This window comes from Panthera tigris, chromosome C1 (genome assembly GCF_018350195.1).
Source record: "Panthera tigris isolate Pti1 chromosome C1, P.tigris_Pti1_mat1.1, whole genome shotgun sequence".
Lineage (NCBI taxonomy): Eukaryota > Metazoa > Chordata > Mammalia > Carnivora > Felidae > Panthera > Panthera tigris.
The window spans coordinates 35,917,790-35,940,775 of NC_056667.1; the positions used below are offsets into that span (position 1 = coordinate 35,917,790).

The window sequence follows — 22,986 nt, forward strand, 5'->3', positions numbered from 1 at the left end:
ATCTGTGGGGAATTGACAGGACAAAGTAAAATTAACTTTTGGAGCTTCAATTAGTAAGGAATTGTAAAAAGAATTTGGGTTCTGACAGTAAATTAGGTTTTTTTTTTTTAAATGTTTATTTAATTTTGAGAGAGAGAGAGACAGGGGCAGAGGGAGAGAACAAGTTGGGGAGGGGAAGAGAGACAGGGGGACAGGAGATCCAAAGCAGGCCCTGCGCTGACATCCCGATGTGGGACTCGAACTCATGAACCGTAAGATCATGACCTGAGCTGAAGTCAGATGTTCAACTGACTGAGCCACCCAGGAGCCCCCTGATAGTAAACTAGTAAAAACAAAAATAATAAGGGCTGTTTATACACCCTTCTTGGCTCTATATTTCCCATCTCTGGTGATACCTCTTTATTTCCTGGTACAGGAAAGGTACCTTTCAAGTGAGAGATTTATTTCCTGCTTTCAGGGGGAGAGAGGAGGGTCTGAATATCCTTCTTGCACAAGTGGTCTCATAAGTAACTTTTATTTAAAATAATATGCCAGGGGCGCCTGGGTGGCTCAGTCGGTTGAGCAGCCGACTTTGGCTCAGGTCATGATCTCACAGTCCGTGAGTTCAAGCCCCACGTCGGGCTCTGTGCTGACAGCTCGGAGCCTGGAGCCCGTTTCAGATTCTGTGTCTCCCTCTCTCTCTGCCCCTCCCCTGTTCATGCTCTGTCTCTCTCTGTCTCAAAAATAAATAAACGTTAAAAAAAAAATTTTTTTTTTAAATAAATAAATAAAATAATATGCCAAAGTGGTACATTTTAGGGCGGCCTGCCCTTGACTCCTACATTTGAGGTAAAACCTGACAGAAATGAAAGGAGAAACAGACAAATCCATAATTACACTTGGAGATTTCAATACTTCTTTCTTAACAGTTGACAAAACAATTGGACAAGTTGAAAAGAAAAGACTAGGGAAGACTCGAATAACACTAACCAACTTGACTTAATTGACATTTATAGAACACTAAAGAGTAGAATACAAATTCCTTTCAGGTGGACACAAAACATTTACCAAGACAGAAATCATATAAAGTATGCTCTCTGATCATAATGGAATTAAATTAGAAATCAGTAACACAAAGATCTGGAAAATTGCCAAGTATTTGGAAATCAAATAACATACTTCTAACAATTCACTGGTCAAAAAAAAATTGCCAGGGAAATTAGAAGGTATTTCAAGATAAGTGCTAATTAAAATACAACATATCAAAATGTGTGGGAGCCACTTAAAGCAGGACTTGAAAATATAGTTTTAAACATTTACAATATTAAAAAAGGAAAGTCTAAAATCAATCATTTAAGCTTCTACTTAAAGAATCTAGAAAAACGTGCAAATTAAACCAAAAAAAAAACAAAACAAGAAAAAAATAGAAACAGAAATCAATGAAATAGAAGATGGGCAATCAATAGAAAAAAAAATCTATGATACCAAAGTTGGTTCTTTGAAAATAAAAAAAAAACCTACAGATGATCAATATCATGAATGAAAAAGTGCATATCACTACAGATCTTATAGACACTAAAAAAATAATAGGATATTAAACACTGAAATCATCCACCCTACCTCTTCGAAGGAATATTTTTCTACAGTATGAAGAGCATCTTGTGTCTCATTCCATCCTCCAACAGAATAGATACAATCATTAAGTGCAGCCACTCCAAGATATGCTCTCCTGGTTCCCATTGGAGGAAGTGGAGACCAACGCTTAGAAAGTGGATCATATACTTCAAAAGAACGAAGCTCTATTCCTTCATTGCTGATGCCCCCAATTACGTAAATTAAACCTGGAAACAGAATAGAAAATTTTACAAGAAATAGAATATAAATATTATAAAAAGTAATATGTCTGCTATGCTGATGCTATATTTAACATAGAGCTCACAATAGCCTTTTAAGAGAGAAAATTGACTTCTGTCTAGTATATCATAGCTCACACGTAAGCATGTTACAAAGATTTAGAGGTATAAAGTGGCATTTAATTTTCAACGAACTTACAATGCTGTAACAAAACAATCTGTCAAACAAGGTTTTCTCATCTTATTGTCTGCCTGATGATCTCAAGTTCCAGAACCACTGCTACCATAAGGTAAAAAAGGGAGAGGGATTTTTTTTCCCCCTAAAAAAAAATGCCAGGCACTTAAACTGGGAATGACATAGCCTTGTTTGTGACAGCCTACCTGTTGCTCAAATGGACACAGAGAAGTGAATTCAAATTATAATAGTTATATGGCTAGATTAAGGTATCAGGATCAATCACCAGAGTACAAGAGAATGTAATTCACAGTGAGTTTCTGATTAAATTTGATTTGAAACTAATGGTCCTGACAATCTACAATTATTTTTGAATGCCTAGCATTGTTTCCCATATTCTAAAGTGAGGAGCTATATGTTATAAAGAATGGCATTTTAAGAAATGTGTGCTAAATGTCAATGAATGTGGGTTCTAGCTCCAACTTTGCCAGTAACGGGCTATGAAAAAGAACACACAACCTTCCTGATCTCTAGCTTGCTCCTCTATAAAGGGGTTGGAATAATCTCCAAGATGCCTCTCTAACTCTGTAGTTTTCGAAGGTGCAACACTGTGGTTTATAAGATGGCCAAATATATATTTCTCATCTATATTTGGTCTTCATCCACAGTCCCTAGCTCACAGCAACCTGAACCCTTAGAATTTCCGAACTGTTAAGAGTGATAAGGGTGTCTTTTGTTATGTTAATGAGGTAACTTTTGGAAAGTACTTAAGGATGGGGACTGGTTGCTAAAGGAGCAAACCTTGTGATTTGAGTTTTGGAACTTTCAGTCTCACGCCCTGACCTTCTGGGGAGAGGAGAGGTTCTAGAGGTTGAATCAATCACCAATGGCCAATGATTAATCACTCATGCCTATGTAATGAAGGAAGGCTCCATAAAAATCCAAAAGGACATGGGGCACCTGGGTGGCTCAGTTGGTTAAGCGCCTGACTTCGGCTCAGGTCATGATTTTGCGGCTTTGAGTTTGAGCCCTGGACTGAGTCCTGCATTGGGCTCTGTGCTGAGCCTGGAGCCTGCTTCAGATCCTGTGTCTCCCTCTCTCTATGCCCTTCCCCTGGCCGTGCTCTGCCTCTCTCTCTCTCAAAAATAAACATTAAAAAAATTTTTTTTTTAAATCCAAAAGGACAGGATTTGTAGAGCTTCTGGGTTGGTAACATATGGAGATGTGAGTACACTGGCACACCTGGAGAGGGCATGAAAGTTCCGCACCCCTTCCCCATAACATCCCCTATGCATCTCTTCCACCTAGCTATTCCTGAGTTATATCCTTTTAGTAGTAAGTGACATTTCCTCTGAGTTCTGTGAGCTGCTCTAGCAAATTAATTGAACCCAAAAAGTTAGAACATCCAATCTATAGCCAGTCCATCAGAAGCACAGGTAAGAGCCTGGTAAGGATGAGTGTCTTATAGGACTGAGCCTTCAATCTGTGGAATTTGAGGCTATCTCCAGGTATGGGTACATAGTGTTAGAAGTGAGGTGAATTCTCCAACACCCAGTTGGTGTTCTGAAAACCACTTGTTAGTAGGAGGGAAACTTCCCCCTACCTCCACACTGGAAACTTAGTCTCAGAACACCTGATTTGCATGGGAAAATGAAAGTAATAAATACAAAACAATTAGAGAACACTATAATATTACACAATATAGTCTGTACCATGTAATCTGAACATCTAAATGCTAGTGAAAGTCTGAGAAGGTACTCACAAAACAGAAAGAACTTGAGCTGGGAACAGCTGGTTGAGTTATCGTAACAATGAGCAGACTGCTCATTACTCTACAGGTACATATAAATTTGCTCTCCAACTCTGGACAAAGAATCTGGAGTGCTTACCAACTACTTCTCAGGATATAGTAGACAATTAAAATATGTTTGTGTACCATTTTAATATGCAGTACAACATTTTTCAAATCTGTCATAACATTATATTCTGTATGGATTGAATCACAGTGTGCCCTGTGAGAAAACACTGAAAAAGCCAAAAGAGACAGTGAAGATCATTTTTTATATCCTCTTCCTACTTAGAAATACTAAGGACTGCATGGGAGAGAAAATGACAAAGATGAAGGTTCAAAGGTTTATTTTGCTAGTTAGGTATTTGTGCCTATCTGTAATTTTTAATTCTAGTTTTGTTTATTTTGGAAAAAATGATTATTTTGGCAATACAGAAATAAGGACCTAAGAGGTTAAAACATATAAAACATTTAAAAGCAAAACTTCAATACTGTTAGTGTCAACCATTCAATATTAACAGACATAAAATATACTCTTGTGAAAATAAAGCCTCAAGTTTCTTTTTTTCAAAAATATTTCTTCAGGAAAAAGTTTTTAGAAAGCAATTACCTTGCATTTCACAACACCCAAAGTAGTAGCGTGACATAGCCATGTTGCCAACTACTTCCCATTTATTTTCATCAGGATCAAATCGTTCAATGGTGTTCCCTATCTCAGCTCCAACCCATCCACCTGTAACCAAATAGAAAATGTTATTTCTGGATAAAGGAGTCTTATTTATGAAAAACACCTTAGCAAACAACTTTATATTGTGAATGATTATCATATGGAGCAGATTTACATTGTGAATGATTATCACATTATCAATGATTTGTCCAAGATCATATGAGAAGTTAGAATCTGACTATATGGATCTTAACTCTCTGCTTAGTTTCCATTAGACATTTAAAAAACAAAACAAAAACAAACCCATATTGCTTAAGAAATATGGTACTTTACAAAACTACCTTTTAAAACAACTTCTGCATATTCAGAATGGTTGCCCAAATTTAAAATGTGAAGATTTAAAATGCTCCACTGGACATCTATCTCATCTATACTTTATCCCCCTCTCCTTCTAAGAGCTCTATACTTGACAATATTCTCTACATAATTCAATTTTGAAAATAAAAATTATTTATAAAGCTGAAAAGGCATAAGTTTCTTATAGGCGGGAAGGAAAATTTCTAATGTAATCAGAATCTAAAAATTAAAATAATACTAGATATCCTTAAACTGAACTGAACAGCATAATTACCCAAAGCATAGATAGCCCCATAACACACACACACTCCCAAGCCACAGCGGGGGTGATTCATTGAAGCTACAGTTGTCCACTGTTTAGTAACCGGATCATAGCATTCAGTACAGTCAAAAATCATTGAATCCTTCTCACCTGAGTTCAATAAAAGAAACACATATCAGAAGGTTTAGTAATGCTAATAGCCTAGAACCATAATACAACACTCAGTAGTATTCATGTTATCAGAGATTCAACTATTGTCTGATTTTTTACTATTCATTAAAATTCATTTGCCCAGAAAAAAATAAAAACAATAAAATTCATTTGCCTAGTGTTATTATAAATCAATAGCACTTTCATTTATTAAAGTCCACTTAATGAAACAAAGGCATAATTTCCCTATTATCTATTTCCAATTCTACCACCCAAATAATCCATGTAATTATTGAGGATTAAATTTATATTTTAACACTTCTATATTTTTTCATGCATTAGTTTGGATAGCTAGCTCTGGTACAATTTGAGTTTTAATGCAATCCTTATCTAGCAACAAACAGAAAATAAAATTTCTTCTTTTTTTTTTTTTGTAATTTTTTTCAATGTTTGTTTATTTTTGAGAGGTGGAGACAGAGTGTGAGCAGGGGAGGGGCAGAGAGAGCGGGAGACACAAAATCTGAAGCAGGCTCCAAACTCTGAGCTGGCAGCACAGAGCCTGATGCGGGGCTCGAACTCACAAACCATGAGAGCATGACCCGAGCTGAAGTCAGACGCTTAACCGACTGAGCCACCCAGGTGCCCCAAAATTTCTAAAAAGATACCACTTAAAATAGAATTTTAAAAAATACTATACCTAGAATTAAATCTAATCAAAGATTGTACAAGACGTCTACAGATAAAATTTATACACTTCATTTAAATAGAATTTTATTTTTTTAACATTTATTTATTTTTGAGAGAGAAAGTAAGAGCTCATGCGAGGTGAGGAGGGGCAGAGAGAGAAGAAGAGAGAATCCCAAGCAGCCTCCGTGCTGTCAGCACAGAGACCAATGTGGGGCTCAAACTCACGAACTGTGAGATCATGACCTGAGCCAAAATCAAGAGTCCGATGCTTAACCAACTGCACTAGGTGCCCCTAGATAAAATTTTAAATTAAGGAATACCTAAGTAAATGAAGAGATATCACATTCATGAATTAGAAGAGTCAACGTAAAGATGATTATCCCCAAACTGATTTGTAGATTTAATGTGATCCCAATTTGAAACACGCTTTCTTTTTTATTGTGCTAAAATACAAGTAACATAAAATTTACCACCTTAACCATTTTTAAGTGTAGAGTTCAGTGATGTGAAACACATTCACATTTTTGTGCAGCCATCACCACCATCCATCCCTATAATTCTTTAGATCTTGTAAAACTGAAACACTATCCTGATTTAAACAATAACTCCCTGGGGCGCTTGGGTGGCTCAGTAGGCTTAGCGGCTGACTTAGGCCCAGGTCATGATTGCAAGGTCTGTGGGTTCAAGCCCCACATCAGGCTCTGTGCTGATAGTTTGAAGCCTGGAGCCTGCCTGGGATTCTGTGTCCCCCTCTCCCTTTGACCCTCCCCCACTCATGCTCTCTCTCTCTCAAAAATAAATAAACATTAAAAAAAAGAAAAACAACTCCCCATTCTCCACTTCCCTAGCCCCAGGCACACCATTATACTTTCCATCTTTTATTATTTTGACTACTCTAAGTACCTCATGTAAGTGGAATCATACATTATTTTTAAAAACAGAATTGACAAAAAAACAAACAAACAGATTTGAGGAACTGATACTAAAATTTATATGGAAGTACAAAGGGCCTAGAATAGCCAAGCACTCCCACATGAGAATAATGAAAGAAACTGTCCTGTCAGATAAACTTATAAGACTTAAAATAGAGCTATAGTAATTAAGATAGGGATACACAGAAAGTCAAAACAGAACAGAAATGAAATTCTAGAAACAGATACACACATGTATAATTACTTGATATGTGAAAGAGTTTGCACTGCACAGCAGTGGGGAAACAAAAGCCTTTTATGCTGGAATAATTGATTATATATATAAGGGAAAAAATGAAACTGGTTGGCTACTCATACTGTCTATAAAAACTCAGTTCCAGGTGGATTACAGATATACATGTAAATGACATAACTAAAAATTTAAGAAACAATAAAGGTATATATAACCTTATGACTTTGGAGTAGGGGAGGATTTCTCTACAAAGATACAAGAGAGGTGTCTGGGTGGCTCAGCTGGTTAACTCAACTTCGGCTCAGGTCATGATCTCACAGTTCATGAATTTAAGCCCCGCCGTGGGCTCTCTGCTGTCAGCATGGAGCCTGCTTCAGATCCTCTGTCTCCCTCTCTCTCTGCACCTCCTCCCTCTCTCAAAAAATAAACATTTAAAAATAAAAAATACAAGAAACATTAACCATAAAGGGGAAAAAATAATAGAGTTGGAGTTGGCTACATTAAAATGAAAACCATCTGTTTATCAAAAGATATCATAAAGAAAAAAAGCTACCATAAGGAGAGTGAAAGATAAAGGAGTAGAGTAGCAAAAGGTATTTGCAGCACATATAACTTTAGGAGGGCCTAGAATCCTGAATGCTACAAAACTACTGTGCAGAAAAGAATCAGCACAGCAGGCCTGAGACTGCCCATCCTTAGAAAGTCCTGCTTGCCAGATTGACCCTTGACTGGAGTCTGGGAACATGGCTCGTAAATAATTCTCTGGACTGATATAAAAATCTTTCTAAATAATAAGAACAGCTTTTTGCGGTGATAAAAATGTTTGGAATTAGTGATAATGGTTGCACAACTTTGTGAATATGCTAAAAATCACTGAACTGTATACTTCAAATGGTGGATTTTATGGTATGTAAATTACATCTTAATTTTTACAAATAATATTTAGAATATTAAGCCAGATATGTATATATCTAGAATAAACCAAATATTCTGATTATCTCTGGGTGGCATGATTAGAGTATGTGTGATTTTTATTTTTTCATATGCTTCAATTTCAGCCAAATTTTCTTCCACAAACCTGAAGTGCTTTAATGATAAACATTACTTTAAAATTACATATTACGGGGGCGCTTGGGTGGCTCAGTCAGTTAAATGTCCAATTCTTGATTTCAGCTCAGGTCATAATCTCATGATTTCATGAGGTTGAGTCCCACATCAGGGCTCTGCACGGACAGTGCGGAGCCTTCTTGGGATTCTGTTTCCCTCTCTCTCTGCCCCTCCCTGCTCGCTTGGACTCTGTCTCTCTCAAAATAAATGAGTAAATAAAAACTTAAAAAAATTATATATTACAAAATATCTTAAGATGACAATGTTGATAGTATTAAAACATTTTTTTAATGTTTATTTTTGAGAGAGAGAAACAGAGTATGAGTAGGGGAGGGGCAAAGACAGAGGGAGACACAGAATCTGAAGCAGGCTGCAGGCTCTGAGCTATCAGCACAGAGCCCCAAGCAGGGCTTGAACTTACCGACTGGGAGATCGTGACCTGAGCCGAAGTTGGTTGCTTAACAAACTGAGCCATCCAGGTGCCCCAGCAATGTTGTTAGCATTAATAATAGTAGGCCAAGTTGGGACACCCGGCTGACTCAAGTTGGTAGAACATGCGGCCCTTGATCTCAGAGTCGTGAGTTCAAGCCCCACGTTGGGTGTGGAACCTACTTAAAAAAATAATAAACAAATAAATAAATAAGTAAAAAATAAATTAGTGAAGTCACAGCATTTTTGAAAGGTACCCATAAGTATTTCTGTGGAATCACAAGAAGGGACACAAATATATGCAAGTGTCACCTAGGACACTGTGACTCTCGGTTAAACAGAAGAGTTCATGCAATGAAACTATCCACAATCACCAAAATGTATATAAAAAGAGCTGTTAGAGTTCTAGTCAAAGATTACATGTAATAACGGTCTTTATGCTGACAGAAAGTTACTGCTTAAAACTTTTATTTCTTTGTCGGGATTTTTGGATCCACCATGGCATTTATTGATTTAATGAACTGTTTTTAAGGGACAGTTGTGTTCCCTCCAAAAGACAAGTAAAAAATCAAATATTCTCTACATCTCTCTCATTTTATTTATTTTTATTTTTTAAACCTTTTTAAAAGTTTACTTATTTATTTTGAGAGAGAGAGCGTGCGCGTACATGAGCGGGGGGGAAGGAGCAGAGAGAGAGAGAGAGAGAGAGAGAGAGAGAGAGAGAATCCTAAGCAGGCTCTGCACCATCAGCACAGAGTCAGATGTGGGGATTGAACTCACAAACTGTGAGATCATGACCTGAAGTTGGACACTTAACCAACTGAGCCACCCAGACACCCTGTATCTCTCTCATTTTAACCTGACAGTATCATAGTTAAAAATAACAAAATTTTCAGTATACAACTTTTTGTGTTTTAGACTAATCTGTAGAAATAAAGCATAAAGACTAGCTCTAAGGATTGGAGATGACGTACCTAGGCTTGTTGCTATAAAGACAAATTAGCCAGAAGTAAATATTGATCTAAAAGTGTTAGCATTTATTTCTCTTTAGATTCCTCCTCTGATGGGAAACAACATTTGCCTTTTTTAAAAAAATGTTTATATATTTATTTGGAGAGTGAGAGCAGAGGAGAGGCAGAGAAAGAGGGAGAGAGAGAATCACAAGCAGGCTCTGTGCTGTCAGTGCAGAGCCTGAAGCAGGACTCGATCTCACAAACTGTGAGATTACCAGAGCTGAAATCAAGAGTTGGACACTTAACTGACTGAGCCATCCAGGCACCCCGAAACCTGTTTTATTTAATTTTATTAATCATTTTATAATTCATAATAATAGTTTTAGAAAACACAGTGATTTCAATCAAGACATATATCCCAATGTCCAGATGACTTAGTTTTTATAAATCCCACTTCCAGGTAATTTGGTTAATTAAAAATTATTTGTGGGGCGCCTGGGTGACTCAGTCGGTTAAGCATCCGACTTCGGCTCAGGTCACGATCTCGCGGTCCGTGAGTTCGAGCCCCGCGTCAGGCTCTGGGCTGACTGCTCAGAGCCTGGAGCCTGTTTCAGATTCTGTGTCTCCCTCTCTCTGACCCTCCCCCGTTCATGCTTTGTCTCTCTCTGTCTCAAAAATAAAAAAACGTTAAAAAAAAATTAAAAAAAAAAAAAATTATTTGTATTCACTATAGAGAACAAACTGATGGTTACCAAATGGGAGGTGGGTGGGGGGATGGGTTAAATGGATGATGGGTATTGAGGAGGGCATTTGTTGTGATGGGCACTAAGTGTGGTATGTAAGGATTAAATCTATAAATCCTATACCAGAAACTAATATTACACTGTATGTTAACTAACTGGTATTTCACTAAAAACTTGAGGGACACCTGGGTGGTTCAGTCAGTTAAGCATCCAACTCTTGGTGTCAGCTCAGGTCATGATCTCACGGTTCGTGGGTTCAAGCCCCACTTCGGGTTCTCTGCTGAAAGCATATATCCTGCTTGCAATTCTCTCTCTCTCTCTCTCTCTCTCTCTGTCCTCTACTATCCCCACCCTCTCTCTCTCAAAAATAAATAAATGTTTTATAAATAAATGAATGAATAAATAGAAATTTAAAAAGACCAATCTAAAAAAAAAGATTTGTAATGCAGCTTCCAATATATGAAATTAAATTTCAAAATTAAAACAATTTTTATCACACTAATCTAAATTTTGGTGCCACATTTTATTTTATTTATTTAAAAAAAATTTTTTTTTAACATTTATTTATTTTTGAGACAGAGAGAGACAGAGCATGAACAGGGGAAGGGCAGAGAGAGAGGGAGACACAGAATCTGAAACAGGCTCCAGGCTCTGAGCTGTCAGCACAGAGCCCGACGCGGGGCTCGAACTCACAGACCGTGAGATCATGACCTGAGCCGAAGTCGGCCACTTAACCGACTGAGCCACCTAGGCGCCCCTGTTGCCACATTTTATAAACAACTTTTCATTAAAACCAAACTAAATATTCTGCCTCGTGATAAATCACAGTATCCCTCTGGGCTGAAACATTCAATATCTTGGGTTTCCTTTTTCTTTCTTCCATTCATTTATTCATTAAATATTTATGGAACACAATCATATCTGTGTATACCCCATAGTACCTAACAATATACATAAGGCATATATACAGCCAACTTATGGCTAGAGACTAATAACAGAAAGAAGACATTTTCATTATTACCTCCAATAGCGTAAACCATCCCTCCCAGAACTGCTACTCCCAGCCCACATCGAGCCTGATGAAGTGAAGACACAGTGGTCCAGTACTGGCTAAAGGTGTCAAAACGTTCTACACAGCTGAGGGCTCTGCTATCACTCCAACGACCCCCCTGCAACCGAGTATATCCACCTGAACGAGGGAAAGGAGATACACAGCAAATCCTTTATTTAAATATGCAAATGACAGACATTAAGTAATTAACTATTTGATAGCAAGGAATAAGTGCTTTAAAAAATTTTTTTTTCAACGTTTTTTATTTATTTTTGGGACAGAGAGAGACAGAGCATGAACGGGGGAGGGGCAGAGAGAGAGGGAGACACAGAATCGGAAACAGGCTCCAGGCTCCGAGCCATCAGCCCAGAGCCTGACGCGGGGCTCGAACTCACGGACCGCGAGATCGTGACCTGGCTGAAGTCGGACGCTTAACCGACTGCGCCACCCAGGCGCCCAGGAATAAGTGCTTTAAAACCTGCCATATATACATATATTATTCTTAAATGCACCAAGTCCTGAAAGATTATGGCTTAAATGCAATGAAGTCAACTACGGTGTTCTACCACCTGGTTTTGGTTCTAATAGAATGTCAGATAAAACATAAAAGGAGCTGGTTATCTGTCTAGTTAGGAATTTTCATCATGACTTCTATTAACATTTTTTTCAATTAAAAATAGTGAGTTGAGTGGTGCCTGGGTGGCTCAGTCAAACAACTGACTCTTGATTTTGGTTCAGGTCACAATCTCACAGTTCATGAGTCTGAGCCCCACATCAGGCTCTGCACACTGACAGTGTGGAACCTGCTTGGGATTCTCTTTCTCCCTCTTTCTCTGCCCTGCTTTCTCTCTCTCTCTCAAAATAAATACACTTAAAAAAAAGTGAGTTGAGGGGCGCCTGGGTGGCTCAGTCGGTTGAGCGTCCGACTTTGGCTCAGGTCATGATCTCACAGTCTGTGGGTTTGAGCCCCGCATCGGGCTCTGAGCTGAGGCTCAGAGCCTGTGCTCAGAGCCTGGAGCCTGCTTCGGATTCTGTGTCTACCTCTCTCTCTGACATTCCCCCATTCATGCTCTGTCTCTCTCTGTCTCAAAAATAAATAAACATTAAAAAAATTAAAAAAAAAAGTGAGTTGAAACCCTTGTTTAACTACACATCCCATCAGTAAAAAATCTTTAGCATGCATTCAAAAATTATATATTTATATATTATAGCATATATGATATTATACATCTAATTACATACAAATTATAAATCATATTACAAAGTGAATATAAAATATTATGTATATAAATCTGGACAATCTGTCTCTATATGTCACATATTAATAAGGTTTAATGCTTTTTAAAATAAAAAAGAGGTTTTAATATGTTCATCTGATACTGTGAATTATCCTGTATACTCACACTTTAGAGACCACTGATTCCTATAATCCCTAATCATCTAAAATACCATGAAGAGTCAAAAATTTTGAAATTTTCCTTATTTTTCACTAGAATTCACATTTTTAACTTTTAAAGTAGTATTTCTTAAGTCAGTTATTTGACAATAATTGAGCAATCCAAGAACCCAACAATTGAGATCACAGAATAATAGATGTCAAATGAGCAGCTATTTATTCTTAGGTGTATCCACTATACTACACAATTTCTTAATCTGTAGTCTATATGTGAAATTAAATATGCCTATTTGATACACCTGCATATTCTGATGTGTAAAATAACAAAATATTGAAAGATTTTAATCCTAAAAAGAGATTATTTGTATCACTTTTTTAAAGGTTCTCACCTACTGCATACAGGTACTTTCTTGCTTTCTTCCGAGGTCGAACCTTAGATGTCTGCAGAAAATCACAAAATTTGTTCTCTTTGGAAGATTTGCACACCTCACAGTACTCTTTCAAAAGTGTTTGCAACGCAACACGAAGATTGAAATCGGACACTCCTAAAGCAAGTTTAACAAGATAATGTTTCAATCAACTTTTAAATAATATTCAAAAAACGTGTTCTTATAAAGATAAAATACAAATACCAAAAAATAAAAACTCATCATCAAGCAATGGTGCTTGTTTCCTACAATACAAATTTTATTTTTCTCATTATTACTAAAGAATATACTTTCCCTAAATCAGATTGTTTTTAACAATATGCTTCATTATATCTAATTTGAAAACACATGCATTAGGATTTCCAAAGATGGCAAAGTGAAACAGGATCACAATTATCCAACAAAATGGAAAAATAAAATAGCCCAATACCTACATTTACAACTTAAAAACAAAAAGATATAAAATTATGTTATATACTTTTAAAAATGATAGTCAAAGCAAGAAACAAAAGATTCTAGTGGAACGAGGTCCATCTCCTCAAAAAGACTTTGAGCATGATTGGGTAGATTGTTCCTGCACAAGGATCCTTAGCTGAGGTGAAGTGGGGATAAAAGTCAACCGGTGTCCCACTTGGCAAGCTCTAAGATCTTGCCCTGTGAAAGGGCACTATTTTCTAATTTGCACAAAGGCACCAAATATGCCAGCAAGGGACTATCTCCAAGCCTTGAAGCCTAGAAGCAATATTGAGGAAACAAGGTCAACTAAGGAAATCTTGAGAATTCTCACTAATGCCTAATAATTTGGAAAGGTAGAATGAGCAGGTATAAAGCAGAACTGAGAAGTCAAAGAAAAAAACATTAAAAGAAATCCTTTGGGGGGCACCTGGGTGGATCAGTTGGTTAAGCCTCTGACTTTGGCTCAGGTCATGATCTTTTGGGCACTGGGCTCTGTGCTGACAGCTGAGAGCCTGGAGCCTGCTTTGGATTCTGTGTTTCCTTCTCTCTATGCCCCTCCCCCATTCGTGCTCTGTCTGTCTCTCTCAAAAATAAATAATAAAACATTAAAAAAAAAAAAAAAAAAAGAAAAGAAAAGAAATCCTTTTGGCGCCTGGGTGGCTTGGTCTGTTGACCATCCAACTTGGGCTCAGGTCATGATCTCATAGTTCATAAGTTCAAGCCCCTCATTGGGCTCTCTGCTGTCAGCACAGAGCCCTCTTTGGATGCTATGCCCCCCTCTCTCTCTGCATATCCGTGGCTCACATTCTCTCTCTCTCAAAAATTAATAATAAAACGTTAAAAAAAAAAAAAAAAGAAATCCTTTATAGGGCCATCAGTAAATGTAGAATCACCAGAGCTTGCCATCTAACAGAGCACAGTACCAGCTAAAGTCCACACTAGTAAGACACATCCTTACCTGGGTTAAGTAAGCCCTGACACAAGATCAATAATTGGATTTGAGAGAGAGCTCAGAGCCCAGGTCCTTAATCAAATATCTAAGCCTTAGCAGATCTCTGTTCTTCTACCACCATCATACCTTTGGTTAGAAAGAAGTGGCCAAAATACAACACAGTTCTCAACAGAAAGAAGTGGCCAAAATACAACACAGTCCTCAAATTTTAGATGTAAGAAACAAACTAGTTACATTAGTAGGCAAAAAAGGTGTCAAGGAGAATTAACTCTTACATTATCAGAGCTAAACTGGTTTAAACAAAGTTTCTCATGTTATGCATAGATCTCATGTTGAGCAATAGATCAAGAAATAACAATTCAACTATTAAAATATATCCCAGGAGGGGCGCCTGGGTGGCTCAGTCTGTTAAGCATCCAACTTCGGCTCAAGTCATGATCTCGTGGTTTGTGAGTTGGAGTCCTGCATCAGGCTCTGTGCTGACAGCTCACAGCCTGGAGCCTGCCTTGGATTCTGTGTCTCCCTCTCTCTCTGCCCCTACCCTGCTCATACTCTGTCTCTCTCTCTCTTACTCTCTCTCAAAAAGAAACATTATATTAAAAAATAAAATAAAAATTAAAAACTAAATAAATAAAATATATCCCAGGAAAGAGAAAAGAAGGAGATTGAAGAATTCAGTCTGGAAGAAAACATTAGCCAAAAACAGAAACAGACTTGCCATAAATGCTTCATAGGATAGAATTACTTAAGAATATAGATCCCATTGGGGTGCCTAATTGGGGTGGCTAAGCATCTGGTTGGTTAAGCATCTGACTCTTCACTTTGGCTCAGGTTATAAACCCACAGTTCGTGGGATCAAGCCCTGCCTCAGGCTCTGCACTGACAGTGCGGAGCCTGCTTGGGATTCTCTCTCTCACCCTCTCTCTGCCCCTCCCCCACATGCATACTGTCTCTCTGTCTCTCTCTCTCTCTCTCAAAATACATAAGTAAACATTAAAAAAAAATATAGAGACCCTATTTAAAAAAAAAAAAAAGCTTGGGGTACCTGGGTGGCTCAGTTGGTTGAGAGTCCAGCCCCCTTTTTTTTTTAATGTATTTATTTATTTATTTATTAACGTTTATTTATTTTTGAGACAGAGAGAGACAGAGCATGAATGGGGGGAGGGTCAGAGAGAGAGGGAGACACAGAATCAGAAGCAGGCTCCAGGCTCTGAGCTGTCAGCACAGAGCCCGACGCGGGGCTCGAACTCACGGACCGCGAGATTACGACCTGAGCCGAAGTTGGACGCTTAACTGACTGAGCCACCCGGGCGCCCCTGTTTTTATTTATTTTTGAGAGAAAGCATGACAGAGTGCGAGCAGGGGAGGGACAGACAGAGAGGGGCACACAGAATCCAAGTCAGGCCCCAGGCTCTGGGCTGTCAGCAAAGAGCCCGACACGGGGCTCAAACTCACAAACCATGAGATCATGACCTGAGCAGAAGTCAGACACTTAACTGACTGAGCCACACAGGTGCCCCAAAAGAACTTCATTCTTTTCTTTCCTTTTTTTTTTTTTTTTTTTAAAGTAGAGAGCTAGAGAGAGAGAGAGAAAGAGAGAGAGAATCCCAACCAGGCTCTGCACTCTCAGCGTTGAGCCCGATGCAGGGCTTGAACCCATGAACTGGGGGATCATGACCTGAGCTGAAACCAAGATTGGATGCTTAAGTGACTGAGCCACCCAAGCGCCCCCCTCTCTTTTTTAAATATTTGAGAGAGAGAGAGCAGGGGAAAGCTTTTGCCCTATTCCTAAATTCTCATGATTCCACAGAAATGTGTCTGGATAATTTCTCTTTTCTTTTTTAGCATTTAAATACAGTCAGTCTTCATTATTTGTGGACTCCTTATTTGGGAATACATGTACTCACTAAAATGCATTTATAACCCAAATTAAAACTCACAGAGCTTTTCTAGTCATTCACAGATATGCCACAGAGTGGCAAAAAGTATGAATCACCTGACATGCATGTTTCCAGGTGAGAACTGAACAAGGTGATGCTTTGCCTCTTATTTCAGCTCTCATACTATAAACAAATGTCCTTTTCACGGTCTCTTTAGTGCCATGCTTTTCACATTTTTGTGCTTTGTTGACTTCATTGTTAAAAATAACCCCACGCCTACTTTTGAAGTGCTGTCTAGTGTTCCTAATTGCAGGAAGCCTGTGATATACCTTATGGAATTAATACATGTATTGGATAGGTTTCATTCAGGCATGAGTTATAGTGCTGTTGGCCATGAGTTCAACATTAATGAATCAAGTATATAAATTAAATAAGGTGCTTCTGATAGACACACACATAAAACAAGGTTATGTATTGATCATCTGGCAAAAATATTGCGACCAGAGTAAGAACTTACCCAGTATTTCCCCTAGGAACAATGTTTCAGTATCTGCCAATTCAAAGTTTGTGGCAACTTTACAGAGCATAATGACTGTGAATAATGAGAACTGATTGAGTAATATATGTGTATTAATAAAAGATAACATTCAGAAAAACCTACAAAATTCTGTTAACACTGTTAAGAGTAGAAAAAAACTAAAAATCCACATTAAGTATAATTTTTTTCTTTTTTTTAAGTTTACTTATTTATTTTGAGAGAGCACAAATGGGGAGGGGGAGAGAGAGGGAGAGGGAGAGGGAGAGAGAATCCCAAGCAGGTTCCTCTGCACTGTCAGTGGGGAGTCTGATGCAGGGCTCAAACTCATGAGCCTTGAGATTATGACCTGAGCTGAAATCAGGTCACAGGCCTAACCGACTGAGCCAGCCGGGCACCCCCATATTAAATATAATTTTTTCACAGAATTATACCTTTAATGCTAGCGGTGTATTTAATTCATAAGAAGCTCATTTGCGGGGTGCCTGGGCGGCTCAGTCAGTTGAGCATCCAACTTGCACTCAGGTCATGATCTTGCAGTTCATAAGTTCAAGCCCTGCATCAGGCTCTGTGCTGACAGCTCAGACAGAGCCTGGAGCCTGCTTCAGATTCTGTGTCTCCCTCTCTCTGCCCCTTCCCTGCTCAGGCTCTGTCTCTCCCTGTCTCTCAAAAATGAATAAATGTTAAAAAAATTAAAAAAAAAAAAAAAAAAAAAGAAGCTCATTTGTAACTCAGTCATATCCTAAAGTTTCAATGCACAACAAGGGTAAGAGCTTAAAATCTTAAAACCAGGTCTAAGGTAGGTGTTTTTTTTTTTTTTTGAATTAACTTTTTTTTTTTTTTTTTTTAATTTACATCCAAATTAGTTAGCATATAGTGCAACAATGATTTCAGGAGTAGATTCCTTAATGTCCTTTACTCATTTAGCCCATCCCCCCCCTCCCACAACCCCTCCAGTAACCCTCAGTTTGTTCTCCATATTTATGAATCTCTTCTGTTTTGTCCCCCTCCCTGCTTTTATATTATTTTTGTTTCCCTTCCCTATGTTCATCTGTTTTGTCTCTTAAAGTCCTCATAGGAGTGAAGTCATATGATTTTTGTCTTTCTCTAATTTCACTTAGGATAATACCCTCCAGTTCCATCCACGTAGTTGCAAATGACAAGATTTCATTCTTTTTGATTGCCAAGTAATACTCCATTGTATAAACATACCACCTTTTTATCCATTCATCCATCAGTGGACATTTGGGCTCTTTCCATACTTTGGCTATTGTTCATAGTGCTGCTATAAACATGGAGGTGCATGTGTCCCTTCGAAACAGCACATCTGTATCCCTTGGATAAATGCCTAGTAGTGCAATTGCTGGGTCATAGGGTAGTTCTATTTTTAGTTTTTTGAGGAAACTCCATACTGTTTTCCAGAGTGGCTGCACCAGCTTGTATTCCGAAGGTCTAAGGTAGTTTTTAAAAATAAATTTAAGATGCCTGGGTGGCTCAGGTCATGGTTTTTGAGTTTGAGTCCTACATTAGGCTCTCCACTCTCAGTGCCAAGTCCACTTTGGATCCTCTGTCTCCTTCTCTGCCTCTCCCCCACTTGTACTCTTTCAAAAATAAACAAACATTAATAAATAAATAAATAAATAAATAAATAAATAAATTTAAATATGGGGTGCCTGGCTGGTTCAGTCAGTGGGCAGGTAACTTTTAATACTAAGGTTGTGGGCTCAAGCTCCACATTGGGTGTAGAGAGTACTTAAAAATAAAATCTTAATTAATGAATAATTTAAATACATACTATCATTCTTCTAACACAACAATTTAAACTATTTTATACTATGATGAAAAGTATTTTCAAAGTTTCATACCTAAAGATAATTCAAAGGCTACTTAGAAGCTATGATACTGTATCAATATAAAATTCATTTTTATTATTTTTTTAAATGTTTATTTATTTACTTAGAGAGAGAGAGAGAGCATAAGCAGGGGAGGGGTAGAGAATGGGAGACAGAATCCCAGGCGGGTTCCACAGGGAGCCCAACTCAGGGCTCAATCCCACAACCATGAGATCATGACCTGAACCAAAATCAAGAGTCGGACAATTAATTGACTGAGCCACCCATGAGTGAATATAAAATTAATTTTATAAAGAGAAGACTTACAGGATTTATTGAGTTTGGGTTTTGTTTTTAGCATATGCATTCTCCTCAAATGACAGGTTTTGCTGAATTTATCTTACACTGAAATATAATCAGTATTACCAAAAACAGCAGTGGTATTTTAGCTCTGTCACTGATTTTATTTATACCTCTAATCTCCCTTAGTATTTAATCTCAAGAAAGGTATGTAAAGGTTTGATTAAAATAATGGCTACAAATACTGAATACCACTATCCACAAAACACAAAAGTTGTATCTTGCATATAGTAATCATTCAATAAATGTCTGCTGTTGGACTGAAAAATGAAAACATTATCACATTTCAACAGAAAAAGCCACTGGATATTGACTCATTTGACAAGCAACAAAAAAATTACCTTCAATATACTTTAAAAGCCTCTGAGGAGGTAATAAAGGGAATCGAATTGGTTCTAGCACTTCCACCACATATTTTCTTCTTTTTCCCAGATCCTTCAGAATCCATTGCATTGCAGCTAAGAAGACCTGATATTCATCCTCAATACTAAGCTCTTCGCTTCGCAAAATTTTGATCAGTTGATCTTTTGTAAGTGCCAGGAACTCTTCCCCACTGTGAACCTCCAAGAAATGGACATGAATGTAGTTTTCTGTGAATTCCAAAAGATCATGGCAGGCAATTTGCTCAGAGAACTGAAAGATCCCAATGCAGTTCAGTGGATCAATTTGTCCTTTCAGAAATTCACAGCAAAGATTAACAACTTCAGTCAACTGTAGCATGTCTGCTGCAACAATCAACTCCTGGACATTATTCACGCCTATGTTCACTATACCTAGGGAAGTAGGGAGACAAATTAACCAAAAAAATAAAACAAACATTTGACTTATGGTCAAAAAGCATTATTTATTTAATATAATTTAATATATTAACTGATAGCTTAGTGTTTGCAGAGTTGATAGATGCTAAGTAAAAAGCAACAGGGTGCCTGGGTGGCTCAGTTGGGTAAGCATCTGACTTCAGCTCAGGTCATGATCTCATAGCAGCTCAGAGCCTGGAGCCTGCTTCGGATTCTGTACCTCCCTCTCTCTCTGCCCCTTCCCTGCTCGCACTCTTTCTCACTCTCTCTCTCTCTCAAAAATAAATAAACCTTAAAAATAAATTTTTTAAAGTAATTTAAAAAAAAAGCAACAAAGGATTTGTAGAAAGAGCAGAAAACTAAATGATGATAATTAACATTTATGGAACACTTACAATGGATAGACACATTAATTGTTTTAGACATTCATTTAACTGTCACCACAACCCCATATAATAGATATTATTTTTTTCTTTTTCTATCAAAACAGAATCAAAAGCTTTAAATAATTTGTCACCAAGTCACATGATCAAGTGATTGAGGGTAAGGATTGCTATCAAAGTCCATGCTTTTAACATAAGGCTGTTTAACATAATGCATCTAACATTTACTAAGGCACTGGGGTGAGTAACGCAGGGTCTCCATCTTCAATTATGATAAAGTGCCATACAAACATTAATTTTTAATACTAGGTATAATCAGGAGTCTATAACATATGAGAAGTTTTAAATACTTAACATTTAGTAACTATGTATACCACTCTCTTTCTAGATGGCTTCACTTTCATATATTTACATATGTGACTTTGAGAGAATACCAAATAGTCAATTATATTTAGAAGGGGGAAAAAAAACACTGTAATTCTCCTACCCGATAAGAATAAACTCTCAATTCAATCTTATACTTGCCCTTCATCCCCTTTATGATATTCACTCCACTAAACTATTTATCTAAAGTTTGTATTCCCAATAAGATTTATAAAGTCTGTTGGGGGGAAGGTTTGTCCCTTCTGTATTCTCAATGCCTAGCACCCACAGGTGTTCAAAAAATTTGTCTTAAATAAATGAATGGCCAAAGAGATTATGGTAAGAGGAAGAATATGGCTTGTCGAATGCAAACGGGGATTTCTGAAAGTATAAGAAATGGAATCCACCATGGGAGCAAATGGTAGTGGCTGCAGAGAAAATGGAGGTAAGACTTAGTTGAACGAAATGAGAATTCACTACAAATTTGGACAAGGTAAGATTATGGGTTGTGATCTATGAAGACTGAATGACTGTTACTGGATAAAGCCAAGAGTTACTTGAGAGCAATACAAAGAATGCCCTATAACTTAATAAGGCTTTATAGCTTACAAAAAGCACTTTTACATTTATTAAAATTTATCTCACTTAACCTTCACATGAATTATGAAATGCTATCCCCACTTAACAGCTAAGGAAAATGAGGTTCTCACAAGCTGATTTCAAATTTGTAAGTACCTAACTGCACTATCTACAAAGCTCTGTGAAGGCAGAGGCTCTGCCTATCTGGTGTACTATCATATCCCAAGTGCTTAGCTCACAAAAAGTATTCATGTGGAGCGCCTGGCTGGTTCAGTCAGTAGAGCATACAACTCTTGATCTCGGGGGTTGTGAGTTCAAGCCCCACATTGGGCATAGAGCTTACCTTTAAAAAAGTATTCATAAATATCTGTTGAAAGAATGAATGATTGACTAAAGAAATGGAAATGCCTTGTATCAAATAGCTAATTAGTGACAGAACTAGATCACAAACCCAGGTTATTTGATTTTAAGTGAAGTATATAAAAATCTAATGTGAGAAAAATCTGTTAAGATCTGTTAGAACTGGGAATGGTTAATAAAGAATGTATAGATAGGGGCGCCTGGGTGGCTCAGTCAGTTGAGCATCCGACTTCTGCTCAGATCATGATCTCACAGTTTGTGGGTTAAAGCCCCGCGTCAGGCTCTGTGCTGACAGCTCAGAGCTTCAGATATTCAGATACTGTGTCTCCCTGATCACACTCTGTCTCTCTCTCAAAAATAAATAAGGAGTAAAAAAAAAAAAAAGAAGAATGTATAGATAAATCCAAAGGAGAGATCAATAGAATAACAGGTTTTGCTGTGCCCACATCCCCCCAAAAGGAAATGCTATTGCAGTGAAAGAACATGTTTTTTAAGAACAAATTATATCAAAGACTGCAAAGTTCCCTGTCCAATAAATACTCAATATCCATTTTCTTTTCATCCTTTACTAAGAGAACCTTGATTTTGCTGTGGGTGGTAATTGTGCTCTGCTGCAAATTACATTTCTTAGTCTCCCTTACAGATAGGGATGAGTTATTTACTATTTGGCCAATGGGATATATGCAGCAGTTACTGGGTAGGGCTAACAGCAAAAGTTAAAAAGAGCATAGACTTAGCTAGCAGGCCCTTCTGCCTTTTCCCCTTCCTCCTTCCACTGGCTGGAGTTCAGCGATACGAGATTAGAAGCTACAAGCCATAGATGGTAGAGCGAAATGTTGGGAAAATAATAGGATGCTAATGACATCATGAAACCACCCTGCCATCCTTGGAATGCCTACTATGAATTCACTTTTGTGGAAAAATAAATTTCTATCTTGTTAAGCCACTTTATATCTTCTACTAGTAGCCAAATGCTATTCTTAACTATTTTAACCTTAAATTTCAGTATTCTAGAATGTTGTTTCTCCCAAATATGCTCAGTACTATTTATTTCTCTGGGTTTTGCTACCTTTTTTTTTTAATGTTTTATTTATTCTTGAGAGAGAGAGAGAGACAGAGCATGAGCGAGGGAGGGGCAGAGAGAGAGTGGGACACAGAATCCAAAGCAGGCTCCAGGCTCCGCGCTGTCAGTACAGAGCCTGACGCAGGGCTCGAACCCACAAGTGGTGAGATCATGACCTGAGCCAAAGTCAGATGTTCAACCGACTGAGCCACCCAGGCGCCCCTGGGTTTTACTAC

General features: G+C 37.8%; 1 protein-coding gene across 4 annotated transcripts in view; it reads right to left on the reverse strand.

The window, feature by feature from the left end:
• Window positions 1-22,986, reverse strand: part of LOC102951551 (intracisternal A particle-promoted polypeptide) — a 42,854-nt gene that overhangs the window by 14,490 nt on the left and 5,378 nt on the right. For 3 of the 4 annotated variants that reach the window (XM_042996969.1, XM_007077266.2, XM_042996968.1), the window contains 6 exons: window positions 19,547-19,978; window positions 13,152-13,307; window positions 11,337-11,504; window positions 5,095-5,232; window positions 4,407-4,529; window positions 1,600-1,820 (listed from right to left, as the gene is read on the reverse strand). In XM_042996969.1, the coding sequence (XP_042852903.1) occupies window positions 1,600-1,820; window positions 4,407-4,529; window positions 5,095-5,232; window positions 11,337-11,504; window positions 13,152-13,307; window positions 19,547-19,978 (1,238 nt within the window). The remainder of the gene's footprint in view (window positions 1-1,599; window positions 1,821-4,406; window positions 4,530-5,094; window positions 5,233-11,336; window positions 11,505-13,151; window positions 13,308-19,546; window positions 19,979-22,986) is intronic. The other variant, XM_015535350.2, reaches the window with a different exon arrangement.